The sequence below is a fragment of the Hyaena hyaena genome, unplaced genomic scaffold, assembly GCF_003009895.1.
Source record: "Hyaena hyaena isolate Hyena2069 unplaced genomic scaffold, ASM300989v1 scaffold_121, whole genome shotgun sequence".
NCBI lineage: Eukaryota > Metazoa > Chordata > Mammalia > Carnivora > Hyaenidae > Hyaena > Hyaena hyaena.
Window position 1 is genome coordinate 672823 of NW_024080753.1, and position 14704 is coordinate 687526.

The 14704-nt window shown below is 47.3% G+C and overlaps 1 protein-coding gene across 1 annotated transcript in view; it reads right to left on the minus strand.

Moving 5' to 3' along the window:
- TRANK1 (tetratricopeptide repeat and ankyrin repeat containing 1) overlaps window positions 1–14704 on the minus strand; it is a 74458-nt gene that overhangs the window by 50954 nt on the left and 8800 nt on the right. The window contains exons 4-8 of the mRNA XM_039237227.1: window positions 11282–11400; window positions 9685–9768; window positions 9306–9444; window positions 7784–7918; window positions 516–686 (exon numbers count right to left, since the gene is read on the minus strand). Coding sequence (XP_039093158.1) covers window positions 516–686; window positions 7784–7918; window positions 9306–9444; window positions 9685–9768; window positions 11282–11400 — 648 coding nt within the window. The remainder of the gene's footprint in view (window positions 1–515; window positions 687–7783; window positions 7919–9305; window positions 9445–9684; window positions 9769–11281; window positions 11401–14704) is intronic.

Below are 14704 nucleotides of genomic sequence, written 5' to 3' on the forward strand. Positions count from 1 at the left end.
ATGAAGCACAGAAAACTCAGAGGCAAAGAACAGAATGTAAACGCCACATATGACATCACTAGGCAAGATTCGACAATTAGAGCCAACTTGTTGCATGTCATTGGATACAGCAGCCCGTCAATAGGTGCTGTCCCAAGCTGATAAGCCATATCTATTTCAGAGATAGGAATGTATTTTAAATTGTTGGCTGTAGTTGCTTCTGGGGAGTAGGCTTGATTTTTATTATCTCCTGTTTCGTATGAAATTTTTTTTTACCACGTGAATGCATGGAAAGAAAGAAAAAAATCACCTATCCCACCCAGAGGCGGACCTGGCAAAGTTATCAGAATGTCATAGACACTCTCTAAATAAAGAGATATCTTATTCTATCTTTCCAAAAAGGCAAACAAGTTTTCCAAAGATCGGGGGTCACTTCCACCTTCATACACTGAGAAAGTATAATCCGATTCGCAACTGATAGCCCAGAACCGGCGCCAGCACCCCCTCCAGAAAAGTTACCTCTCCAGAAGCTGTACCTGCTAAGTCCTTGGAACATGCGGCCAGCTTCTCCAAGTGACTGTTGATCTTCTCGATGGCTTTGAAGTTCTTATTCCTCTTCAGGACATCCATGGCGGAGCGGGACTGTCGATCCAGCAAGGCGGGGTCGGCCCCGAAGCGCAGGAGCATCTGCACATCCTCGGTCTGTCCTAGAGCAGGCCACAACGAGAAGGGGGGGATGTCGAGGCTCCTTCCATAAGGAGACGTCCCCATGAGTGCTCTTCCTCCCAGCTCCCTGCCCGGGCGGCCCGGGGCGAGCAGGCAATGCCCCTCTGCTCCCAGACTCTTAACTGCCGGCCTTGGGCAATCCACCCAACTCCCAGAAGCCAGAAGTCCTGTGCGGAGTGGGCAGGACAATAGCTTCCAAGAGGTTCCCAAGTGCGCTCCCCTCTACCTTTCTCCCTCTCCTTGGCAACAAGCAAGGAGAGGGGGAATCTGGTTACTAAGCAACAGTTACAGCTGTAAGGATAACAGCAAGCGGGGACTTCAGATTTCTTTATTCCCTAGAGAGGAAACAGACTATTCTTCCAGAAGGGAAAAAAAAAAAAAAAGAAAGAAAGCAAGCTCGTCTGGGGTTAGGAGAAGAAAGTGGCGATTGCTTTCGCGTCAGGGTCTTTTTGTTGTCTGTTTCCTCCCTCCCAGACCCCACCCCTGGCTGCGGCTCCGTTCGCTGCTGTGACATATCTATTTGCCAAGCACCGAGGTGTCTCTGCGACCACAGATGCAACACTTCTCCGAATGGAACAGGTGTGTCCCTGGGGGTACGGAGGCTTAAGCAAATCAATGCCTGACCCCCAGCTTCCGAACCCAGGCTTTCCCCAAATTCGCCGCCTGGACCAGGCATCTACACAGGTATCGTCTTGTTCATGGAGCACCCTTCGCCCGCGTCCCCAGTCACAACTGCCCTTCTCCTGTTTACAAAAGTGAGACACAACTCAAAAGTCAAACTTCTTACCCATCCAGTACCTCCCTGGGGCGGGCAGGATTCTAAGACACCCCCCCCACCCCCCCACTGCAGCCTCAGTGACACAATCGATTAGCATGCGGTACTTACAAGATAGCCCCGAAGATTCCCGACACCTGCCGCACACACACCTCCCCCAGTGATTCAATCAAAAATGAATCTATGGGGCGCCTGGGTGGCTTAGTCGGTTGAGCGACCGACTTCGGCTCAGGTCATGATCTCGCAGTTTGTGAGTTCAAGCCCCATGTCAGGCTCTGTGCCGACAGCTCAGAGCCTGGAGCCTGCTTTGGATTCTGGGTCACCCTCTCTCTCTGCCCCTCCCCTACTTCCTCTCTGTCTCTGTCTGTCTGTCTCTCTCTGAAAAATAAATAAACATTAAAAAATTAAAAAAACAATCTAAATGTGATAAGACTGCACATGTAATTAAGGTCCCAAAGCAGTTGATCTTAAGATGGGGAGTTTACACATGTGGAACAGGAGAAACTTAACACAGGACCATGGGGAAGGGGGAGCGGAAGGAGAAAAAAATAGTTGAGAGGGAGGGAGGCAAACCATAAGAGACTCTTAAATACTGAGAACACACTGAGGGCTGATGCGGGTGGGGGTGAGGGAAAGGGGGAGATGGGCATGGGGGAGGGCACTCATTGGGATGAGCACTGGGTGTTATATGGAAACCAACTTGGCGATAAACTATAAAAGAAAATAAAGAAAGGGGCGCCTGGGTGGCTTAGTTGGTTAAGCGTCCGACTTTCGCTTAGGTCATGATCTCGCGGTTTGTGGGTTCGAGCCCCGCGTCGGGCTCTGTGCTGACTGCCAGCTCGGAGCCTGGAGCCTGTTTCAGTCTGTGACTCCTTCTCTCTCTGACCCTCCCCTGCTCACGCTGTCTCTCTCTCTCTCTCCTAGAAATAAATAAAACATTAAAAAAAAAAAAAAAGAAAGAAAAAAAAGAAAAAAGAAGAATGTTAAAAAAAAAAAATGGGGAGATTATCCTGACCTAATCACCTGAACTATAAAGGTCAAAGGTATGCAAGTCAGGAAGAGGGCAAAGATTTAAAATATGAGAGGGGTCTGATGCACAAAGAAAATTCTCCCCTGGTGGCTTTGAAGAGAGAGGGGCCGCATGACAAAGAATGTGTGGGGTCTGTCGAAGCAGACAGCAGCCTCTGCCTGACAGCCAGCAAGGAATCGAGGACCTCAGTCCTACAACCACAGGGAACTGGATTCTGCCACAACCAGGTGAACTTGACAGAAGGCCCAGAACGCCAGATGGGAACAAAGCCCCTGTCCAATGCCTTGATATCAGCCTCAGGGGGCGCTGAGTAGAAAACTCAGTCACATCCTATCAGACTACTGTCCTTCACAACTGTAAGCTGGTAAGTGGGTGTTGTTTTGAGCCACTACATTTATGGTGATTTGCTACACAGCATAGAGAACTAATTACTAATTCATGTACTGCCCCAAGGAGGTGAAAATTCCTGACCTCCAGACGACCAACTGAAGGGAAAATCAGGTGACTTCCAAGTCTGTTTTATTTATTTATTTAATGTTTATTTATCATCGAGAGACAGAGAGAGACAGAGCATGATCATGGGAGCGGCAGAGAGAGAGGGAGACACAGAATATGAAGCAGCTCCAGGCTCTGAGCTGTCAGCACAGAGCCTGACGTGGGGCTCGAACCCACGAACCATGAGATCATGACGAGCCAAAGTCAGACGCTTAACCGACTAAGCCACCCAGGCACTCCCACCAATTCTGTTTTAAAAGGAACTACAATCTACTCTTCTCTTACTGCCCTCCAAAATTATTATGTTTATCTTTAATAATTAGTTACAAAAGATTTTAATATAGTTGTTGCTTTGCTAATATCTGTAGTAACAATTTTGCAATAATTCAATCTAGAAAAGAGACTAACCCTAGAGCCTTAAATCACAGGGAAAATAATTTTTTATTTAAAGCTATATACATATTTTTGTTCCCGAAGAAGATCACTGGATGACTGATAAGACTTTCAAGTATAAATTATATTAGGGTAAACTTCTTTCTGAAAAGAAAGCTGAAGCAATTTGAGCAACAAAATAAATAATGATAGTATTAGATTTTATCCTATGGAATAAATATCCATGAGTCCATATTAAAATACATACATACATACATAGGGCTAGTTCTTTATTGCAAAACAATCCCCAGTAATGAATGTAGAAAGAAAGAAGAAAATTAAAAAATCAACATTAACCAAAGGTCACAGTAATGATTGATGCTGACAAGAGCCACCAATGGATACTAAAATTAGTGTGCAAAAGTTGAAAGGGAAATGGTATTGGCATAAACAGTATTTCCCGCACTTCCAAGTATCCCCTACAAGGTATTTAGCAGCTACGAAGAGAAAGATAGTAACTTGACAATGGAGAGACCCCTCAGATCACAACTGAACCAACCAATCAAGGTTAACATCCCAGGACATATTGCCATCACGAGCTCCTTGATTCAATGCTGAGAACACAAAATTATTTCTGTAGAATTCTTACCAAAAATGCCTAACGTTATCCCAATGATGAGAAAACATCAAACAAACTCAAACTGATAGACCGTCTACAAAACAACCAAACAGCACTCCTCAAAAGGGTCAAGGTAATAGAACCCCAGGGAATGTCAAAAACTGGGGGATACTAAGGAGCCCCAACCAGGAAGCACGGTGCAGGTCTCCAAACAGAAGAAGGTCATTCGTGAAAAGAGTGGTGAAATTCGCATGAGGTCTGTACATTAGTTCATAGCATTCTAAAAAATTAACTTCCTGCTTTTGATAGTTAAACTCTGACATACAACATGCTAAGACGAAGGGAAGCTGGGGGAGGGCATACAGAAACTCTCTGAACTATCTGTGCATCTTTTCTGTATGTCTAAAATTAGTTCCAATTGAAGATTAAAAATAAAAAGCTGTTCTGATGAAAAAGAGGAAGAGAACGTGGGTAGTGAGAGACAGGTGGATGAAAAAGGAAGAGAAGCATCCCGCAAGAGTCGTGAAGCCTCATTTGGCAGTGCCCGGCGTGGGGGAGGGCAGCCCATGTTCACACCTGCGTGAGGAAAGGAGCCTCTCTTTACTTCACGTGCTTATTCTCCCATGTTCCAGAACGTCAGGAAGATTCTGCATTTATAAGAAATAGTATAAAGTGGTGCTGTTCAAGATGGCCGCCGCGAGGCGCAGATGACTATTGAGCGCTTGGCGTGTGGCGAGCCTGCCCTGAGATGTGCCCAAAGAGTGAGGTACCTGCTGGACTTCAAAGACTTAGGGCCAAGCTGAAACACAGAATGTAAAATATTTCCATGATTTTTATGTTCATTGCATGGGGAAATGATCGTATTTTGGATACGCTGATTACATAACATATGTTACGGAAATTCGTTTCACTTATTTTGTTTTTACTTTTTCATACGGCTACCAGAAAGTTTTAAATGTTAACATGCAGCTCTCATTAGGCTTGTACGGGGCAGTACTCGTGTAAGTCCCAGGAAAAGAAATGCTTGCCAGTTATCACTGCAAACGGCTGGTATCTGCATGCATGTGAAACACCCAACACTGCTCAAATAACCTGGATTTCAGGAGACTTGGAGCTGCATTGCTTTGCAAACTGAGAAGTCCTGTCTGGAAACACTTCTTCTTGGGCATTTTCAGGGCGGCGATGTATAAGGTGAGCAACTGGAGACACAGATGTTAACCATAAATTACCAGGCTAATTATCATTCACTGCAAACCAGCTCACACCAGTCCATGAGGGCCAATGACCAAATGTCTAGAAATGCTACAAGATGATTGACAAATGTAGCCATTTAAACTTACGATAAATAAGTTACATTAAAAACCAAACTCATCACTTCCATGTTATTTTACTACACTTTGCTATTGTCTATGATGAGGTTTCTTTATATCTATCTTAACACATATGTGGGGGGGGGGGAAATACTATATAAAGTAGGTTGGTGCACATTTCCCTGCCCCAAGGTCAAGGACATCACATTGATACCTGGAAATCCACCACAGGGGGCTCATTTACACCAAGAAAATCGGCAAATACTACAGTTCAGAGCTTTTGTTTTCGAAGACCCAGTTGTCAAACATTGGCCAGGAGACATTGCCTTTAAGAAGGTACAAAAAGGGGCGCCCGGGTGGCTCAGTCCATTAAGCGTCTGACTTCAGCTCAGGTCATGATTTCACAGCTCGTGGGTTCAAGCCCCGCGTTGGGGCTCTGTGCTGACAGTTTGGAGCCTGGAGTCTGCTTTGGATTCTGTCTCCCTCTCTCTCTGTTCTACCCCACTCATACTCTGCATGTGTGTGTCTCTCTCTAATAAATAAACATTAAATTAAAAAAAAAAAAAGAAGGTACTAAAATATACAGGACACCAGAAAGACAAACAATAACAAGTGATGGCAAAGATTTAGAAAAATTAGAACCTTTCTGCGTTGCTGGTGAGAATATTATATGGCGGAGCCACTTTGGGAAACAGTCTGGCAGTTCCTGAAGGGATTAAACATAGATACCATGTGATCTGGGATTACCGCTCCTAGGTATCACCCCGAGAAAAATGAAAATATATTCCAACACAAAAGCATATACACAAAAGTTCACAGCAGCATTATTCCATAATAGCCGAAAAGTAGAAACAAAACAAATGTCCATCCCCCAATAAATGGATAAATAAGATGTGGTTTGTCTGCACAATGGGATATTATTTGGTAAGAATAAGGAACAAAGTACTGATACCTGCTACAAGGTGAACCTTGAGAGCACGTTCTATGAAAGAAGACAGTCACAGGACTGTACGATTCCATCAGTGTGAGATGTCCAGAAGGGACAAGTTCACGGGCACAGAAAGTACATTAGTGGTTGCTTAGGGCTGGAGACGTAGGGAGAATGGGGAATGGCTGCTAATGGAGATGATGTGGATGTTTGAAAACTGATTGTGGTAAAGGCTGCATAACGCTGTGAATGTGCTAAAAACAGGGAATTGGACCCTTGAAACAGGTGAATTATACGGCATGTGAATTATATTTCGATAAAGTTCCAAACAGTATCTGGAACACACCCTTTCTCCGTTTCCCCAGACATGGGCTCCTGGGACGCAGTTTGGTGGGGAATGACGTTAGAGAAACCAGCCTCACTGGGCTTCTCGGGGTCGTGCCGAGGAAAGAAGACCACAAACGCCCCAGGAGGTACCCAACCAGAGCCCTCCGGCTGTGTCTAGTCCACAGGCATGTTTAATGTTGAGCAGACACTTTATAATCATGAGTTGTCATATTTTTTAAAAATCCATCTTCCCAGGGGGTGCCTGGGTAGCTCAGTCAGCTGAGCGTGTGACTGAGGTCATGATCTCCCGGTTTGTGAGTTCGAGCCCCATGCCGGGCTCACTGCCATCAGCACAGAGCCCGCTTTGGATCTTCTGTCCTGCTCTCTTTCCACCCCTTCCCTGCTTGCGTTCCTTCTCTCAAAAATAAATAATCTTTTAAAAAAAAGATCCATTTTTCTGGGGCACCTGGGTGGCTCAGTTGGTTAAGCATCTGACTCTTGACTTTAGCTTAAGTCATGATCTCATTGTTCGTGGGATCGAGCCCAAATTCGACCTCCCTTCCACTGGGGCTGAGAGTCCATTCCCACTCATGGTCACAGCTACCCTATCATTTTTATGGAAAAAATGTACTGTCCCCATGAGAGTTTCCAAGAAAACAAGAGGCATCAGGGAGCTGGGTGGGAGCGCAAAAGGCCTTCCTGTTTCGGAGGCTAACGAGGTCTGTCTACACCAAAAGAATTGGCTTCGTCCTTGCAGGCGCCAGCCTCACTCTCCCTCCTGGCCCGTCTGGCCTCGGCGGGTATGGAGGATGGAATCTCTGTGTTCGACTCCAAGTGGCCACGAAGCAGGGCCATGTCTGTGGCTGGTTCACTAGCACAGATGTGGCCTAAAACTAAGCACTTATCGAAACTACGTGATGGGGAAGGAACAGGGGAGCCAGAAGCCCACATCCTTGAGACACTCAACCCCACAGAAGCCATCGAAGCTGAGAGAGGATGCGGAGCCCAGCCGTTCTTCCTCCTTCCTGCGTACAGCCTGCCCTCCCACTCAGGCTTAATCCCAGACTTTACTTAATTCAAGAATTTACCTTAATTCAAAGTTTAGCCCTCTGAGCCCGTCCCAGGAGGAAATGGGTAAAACGCGTGGCCAGCTACGCAGGCTCCCTCCTGCCTGAAGCCGCCCAGCCCATGGCACCCGCCCCAGCCCGCTGTCGCTGCTTACGTCTGATGAGGTACCCCGGGTGGTGGGTGGCGGCCACGACGTGTAGTACAGTGCAGCCCTCCTCATCCTTCTGGTTGATGCGGCCTTTCCACTCGGGCTTGTGGTCCATTAACCACCTGAAAAGATGGTTTTCCTCTGAAGGGAATTAAAATGAGTTACCGATGTTATTTTCCACATACAGAAAATCAACACAGAGGCACATCAAATAGGGACTCCAACGCACAAGTGCCACTCGCCCCAGACAACAATGGGAGACACAGAGTCTAGAAATTAAAAGGATGAGTTCTGACTTCAGTCAGACGTCCTAGAAGCAGAGCCTGAGGCAAGGGTTCTTGTATGTGGGAGCTGTTGACAGGGAGCTCAGGAGAAAGAGAGTGAGGGAAGCAGGGTGGGGCAGGGAAGGAGGCGAGCAGAGATGTGGTCAGGGGGAGACACAGAATCCGAAGCAGCTCCAGGCTCCGAGCTGTCAGCACAGAGCCTGACGTGGGGCTCAAACCCACGAACTGTGAGATCGTGACCTGAGCTGAAGTCGGATGCTTAACTGACTGAGCCACCCAGGTGCCTCTATTTTTTTTAATGTTTATTGCTTCATTTTGAGAATGAGTGCATCTGCATGAGCCCACATCTCAAGCAGGCTCCACGCTCAGCAGGGAGCCCAATGTGGGCTTGATCCCATGACTATGAGATCATAACCTCAAGAGTTGGACAACTCAATTGACTGAGCCACCCAGGCACCCTGATACGACATATATTTAAAAATTATTTTCCTGAGGGTCTGGGTGGCTCAGTCGGTTGAGCGTCCGACTTCGGCTCAGGTATGATCTCACCGTTTGTAGGTTTGAGCCCTGCATCAGGCTCTGTGCTGACAGCTCAGAGCCTGGAACCTGCTTCGGATTCTGTGTCTCCCTCTCTCTCTGACCCTCCCCCACTCACACTGCCTCTCTCTCTCTCTCAGAAATAAATAAGACATTAAAGAAATTAAAATTAGGGTGTCTGGGTGGCTCGGTTGGTTGAGCATTTGACTTTGGCTCCTGTCACGATCTCATGGTTTCTGACTGCAAACCCAGCATCAGGCTCTGCACTGAGAGCACAGAGCCTGCTTGGGATTCTCTCTCTCTCTCTCTCTCTCTCTCTCAAAATAAATAAAACTTAAAAAAACAATGCTGTTTGGGGCACCTGGGTGGCTCAGTCAGTTGAGAGTCTGACTCTTGATTTCGGCTGAAATCCCAGGCTCATTGAGTATGAAGCCTGCTTGGGATTCTCTCTCTCTCTCCCTCTGCCCCTCACCCCCTGCTCGGACTCCCTCTCTCTCTCTAAAATTTAAAAAAAAAAAGTGTTTCAAAAACAAAAAACAAAAACAGAACAATGCTGTCTCCCTGCTGCCTTTATCATTTGAATAATCGAACCATTTGAATATTCAAATCCTTTGAGTATTTCGCCTTCAAGTGGCTAAATCCTGACTTCTCTTGAGCTCAGAGCTGGGAGGGTGGCTGGGGCGGGGTGTAGACGGAAGAGCACTCACTCGCTTGGATACAGAGCCGCATGAGGGCATGAAGGGGGTAAGGTCCTATCGTCTCGATACTTGCGCCGATGCAGATAAGCCACTGCACCAGGCTGGGCACCTGCTCCATCTTCTCATAAAGTCCAATGAAGACATATTTCTGGGGGGAAAACACACATAGGGAGAATCCTGGAAGTTACTACATCATTATAAACGTCAAACTCCTTCACTCATAAGTTGGGGATCGGCACAACTGGATTCACTGCGGCCCACGCCTGACGTTATTACAAATAACAAATTCGCAGTGAGGCGGCTGAAGTCCCCTTACACCAGCAGAGGTCCCAGAGACAAGCCCGAAGTGGCCGGACTTAGCACCATATGTCTCAAGAAGCCACCTTACCTCAAAGAGACTCTTCAGTGATAACTCTGGGACGTGGATATTTCGGGGCAGTCGGTCTTTTCTCGCCGACAGAAGTAAGAATGACTGAGGAGAAGGGAGAAAGAAACACCTGGAATAATAGTGCTCTCCACATAGGTTATTAGAGCAAACGTGACCTTTGGGGTGAAACAAACAAGCAAAAACGGAAACAAAATACCCTCCAGCCCTGTCTGTCTCTCTCTCTCTCTTTTTTTTTTTAATGTTTATTTGTTTTTAAGAGAGAGAGAGAGAGCACAGCAGGGGAGAGGCAGAGAGAGATGGGGACAGAGGATGTGAAGTGACCTGTGCTGACAGCAGAGAGCCTGATGCGAGGCTCAGACTCAATAACTGTGTGATGATGACCTGAGCCGAAGTCACATGCTTAAGTCTCAGGGAGCTCGTGGCTGGATTTTAGGGGATTTCCCATGAACCCCCTGAATCTATAGCCCTAACTGTGTGTGTATACAGAGCGAGCCCCATCGATCTCGTTAGGCTTCCCGGGGAATCCTTGAGCTTTCTAAAAATTGAAGAATTCCGGCTTCTGAAGTCATTCGCCCTGCCTGGCTCTAGAGTCCTTATGAACTGCCATAAGGGTGACTTTTCTGGACTTCCCAGCTTTAGAAAGCCCCCCAGACCCTTCCTGACCTAACCTCCCACCCTCGGCCAGCCCTGTTCACCAGCACTGAGAGGCCACCACCGATGACAACTAGTACTCACTGGGCACTTAGCACATTCCAGCTATGATGAGGCTCCGTGAGCTCAATGCCTGGCACATCGTGAGCCCTCGACAAACAACAGCTAATGTTACTATTTGGTGTAAGTTTATAACCTGAAATGTTCAAACGCAGAAATGAGGCTCAGAGGGGAAATACTTAGTCCAAACTAGAAAGTGGAAGATTATGCTTCGAGGAGGCATCTGTGTGACACAGAAGCCCAGGCTCGAGGGGCTCTGTGCTCCCCCTTTCTGTGGATTTCCAGCCCTGGGTGTGGCTCCTTCATTGCTACCTGTGGGCAGTGGTCCCTTAAAGCTACACGGAAGCCGTCAGAGCGGCCCAGGCAGGCCTTCTGAGCCCACACTAGCAAATGCAATACAAACAGGATGATATGAGGGCGCCTGGGTGGCTCAGTTGGTTAAGTGTCCGAATCTTGATTCTGGCTCAGGTCATGAGCTCACGGTTTGTGAGTTCGAGTCCTGCATTGGGCTCTACACTAACAGTGCAATGCCTGTTTGGGATTCTCTCTCTCTCTCTCTCTCTCTCTCTCTCTCTCTGCCTTTCCCCTGCTCACGCACACTCCCTCTCTCTCTCTCAAAATAAATAAACATTAAAAAAAGATTATATGAAGATGAACATACAGCAATTTATTTTCCTCATCCCACATCACCATTAGCATCTGGACTTTACGCTTCTGTGATGACAATACCTCATGACTTTCCATCTTTGAGGATGTTGCAGTTAAAAAGTTATTTCGGCATCAAGATGCCCAGATAATACATTACAGTCCCCTCCCCAGTGCCGGCAGAAAGAATCTGCTTGATCAAGACTGTGCTTTTCCCACAAGAGATTCATCTTTGACTTACGTGCCACAATCCTTTCTTTGCCAACTTTTCTATCACAGATTGCCACACTTCTTTTGAGAATCCAGTAGTAAAAATATGATCAAAGCAAGGCAAGAAGCTCTGCAAAACAATGGGGTCACCTGGAAGAGAGTTCCGTAGGTTAGAAATTTTAACCCAGGCAGAGTCTAGAACATTTGGGGGTAAGTCCTCCATTTAACACCAAGCGTGAACAAATGGCAAATTAAAGATATCAGAAAGAAAGGCATTCTCGGGCACCAGCGGGTTCAGTCGGTTGACTTAGGCTCAGGTCATGATCTCATGGCTTGTGGGTTGGAGCCCCACATCAGGCTCTGCACTGACAGTGAGGAGCCTATTGGGATTCTCTCTCTCCCTCTCCCTCTGCCCCTCCCCTGCACACACACACTCTCTCTCTCTCAAAATAAATAAATAAACTTTCTGAAAAAGAAAGAAAGAGAGGCATTTTCAAAGTAAAAGTCCTATGTAATTGACTGAAGTAACAATCGTTTTAAGTTCACCTATAAACCCAGTGCTCCAAGAGTTAAGCAGTATAATGTGAGCTAATACTCACTTAGCTCTTCTATATGCCAAGCCCAGTGATATGTACTAATATTTAATCCCTCAAACATATGAATAAGGTGCTGCCTATTATCTCCACTGACAGAGGGAAAAATAGAATCTAAAAAAGTTAAAAAAAAAAAACTCACTTCCTTTAAGAAAGTTGTGACACCTAGTCCATGGGATGGAGCCCCACATCAGGCTCTGAGCTGACAGCTCGGAGCCTGGAACCTGCATCGGATTCTGTGTCTCCCTTTCTCTGCGCCTCCCCTGCTCATGCTCTGTCTCTCACTGTCTCTCATAAATAAATATTTAAAAAATCAAGAAAAAGAAAGATGTGACATCATATGAGGAATTTAAGATACAAAACAGGTGAACAGAAGGAAAAGGAAGCAAAAATAATATAAAAGCAGGGAGGGACACAAAACATAAGAGACTCTTAAATGTAGAGAACAGAGGGTTGCTGGAGGGGTTGTGGATGGGGGGTGGGCTACATGGGTGAAGGGCATGAAGGAATCTACTCCAGGGGCACCTGTGTGGCTCCACTGGTTAAGCGTCCGACTTACACTCGGGTCATGATCTCGCGGTTCACGAGTCTGAGCCCCATGTCACTCTGTGCTGACAGCTCAGAGCCTGGAGCTGCTTCCGATTCTGTGTCTCCCTCTCTCTCTGCCCCTCCCCTGCTCACAGTCTGTCTCTCTCTTCCTCTCTCTCAAAAATAAATAAAACATTAAAAACTTAAAAAAAAGAAAGGAATCTACTCCTGAAACCATCGCTGCACTATATGCTAACTAACTTGGATGTAAATTTTAAAAATAAATTATATAAAAGAAAAGAAAAATGTGACAAATATACTTTCACCCAACCAATGCGCAATGAAGACAAATGAGGTCAGCCTTTGTGGCCCACTGTGCGACCAGTCAACGACAGAAACAGACGGGCACCTAGACGCACCACCTCTCCTATTCCATACGTGTGCTTCTCACCGACTGGCCCATCGCAGCCTGTGAGCCTCCAAACCACATTTCTCAGGCTCAGGGGTGACATGGTCCGAGGAGACAGGGCAAGTAGCAGAACAGCATGGCGCCTGCCCCAGGATTATCCGTTTCCAAAGCGAGGTACATACCACGATAAAGAGATGTTGCACAAACGGACGCAACATTTCCATAAATATATTTTTCAAATTTTAGAAACTGGGCCGTGGGCATACGTTCAGCGCCCAGACAGGGGACCTCGGTGTAAAAGTGTGCGGTGCCGGAAGGGGTCCTAAAAAGCACCTGCTCTCAGGATGGGCGCAGGATGGAAACCACCCAGGTTTCTCAGGGGAGCAGTCACCCAGGACAGTGACTTTACAAAGCTACAGAAGAGACATGAGGGATGGAAGGGGGGCAGCCGAGCCATCAGGCCCCCAGGAAAGGGAAGGGGGCTCCTCGCGGCAGCAAAAGGCTGTCTGGAAAGCTGTGACCCAGCAGCACTCATCTTGGGATCTTCTTTTTTTTTTTTTTTTTAATTTTTTTAATGTTTATTTTATTTTTGGGAAAGAGAGACAGCGTGAGCAGGGGAGGGGCAGAGGCAGAGGGAGACACAGAATCTGAAGCAGACTCCGGGCTTTGAGCTGTCAGCAGAGTCTGACGCGGGGCTCGAACCCACGAACCGTGAGATCAGGACCTGAGCCGAAGTCGGACACTTAACCGACTGAGCCACCCAGGCGCCCCATCATCTTGGGATCTGCCACCTCTCTGCTGGGGGGGCCTCGGCTGTGTCCACCTCCAACCCCCCCCACTCACTACCTGATATGGCTCTCACCCCCCGTCTGCAAAACATGCCAAACTTTGAGGCATGCTGGCCACACGCCACGAAAGTCGCTTTCCCACACGCCCAGTGGGAACAGCTGGACCCGTAACAGCTGAATTTACTTCACCGCCTCTGCAAGCCCCAGACCATTTTCCCACAGTTCTAGCGCGTGCCGTTTTTCACACCCTAACATCTCTCGATGACGGAGTTGGTCTCTCAGTGGCAGAGCGTTTTCCAGGGGCACAGCTTAGATCAGTACAATCTTAAATGTGGCCGAGCACAGCACTGGAAACGGTGGCCTGGTCATCGGCAGAAGCCTCAGACTGCGCCAGGATAAACACGGACAGAGGTCCTTGGTCACCCGCAGCGAGAACATTACATGGTGTCTCACGGTTTCCTGTCCCCGTCCGATCCGGGCCACTGACACAGCCGGCTCACGGGCTGGGTCGTTAGAGTAATCACTCAAGGCAGTGACGCAAAAGGCCCCCGTGCGCCACTGACCGCAGCAGCCGAGACCCCAAGCGCCGCGTGAGCGCCCGCAGGAACCTCCATCGGCCCTTCCAGGCTATTCTGACAGCGAACAAAAATAGCGTGTTGGAGAAACACATGCAAAAATCACAGGAAAGAGCAGAAATCACATAAAATGAGCAGTGTGAGTAGGGAAGTCTCCCTCAGCAGCAACACAGAAAACAGAAGCCAGAAACAAGAGTGGCGGAGCCCTGAGTGATTTCTGCCAAACTGTGTTGCTGTTCTTACCAGGACCCGAGCCACCCCAGCTTCCAAAATGCTTTCTAATGTGAAAATCAGTTTCATTCAAGCTACATAAATCAGCCACAAGGAAACATCCTGGAATTATCTCCCCAAGGAGCTATTCGAATAAAATAACAAGGACATAGAAAGAAAGAAAGAAAAGAGAGAGAGAGAGAGAGGAAAAGGAAGAAGGAGGAAGGAAGGAAGAAGGAAGCGAGGGAAGGAAGGAAACAGAGAGACAGAAAGAAAAAAGTAAGAAAGAAAGGAAGGAAGGAAGGAAGGAAGGAGGGAGGGAGGGAGGAGGAGGGAGGGAGGGAGGGGGGA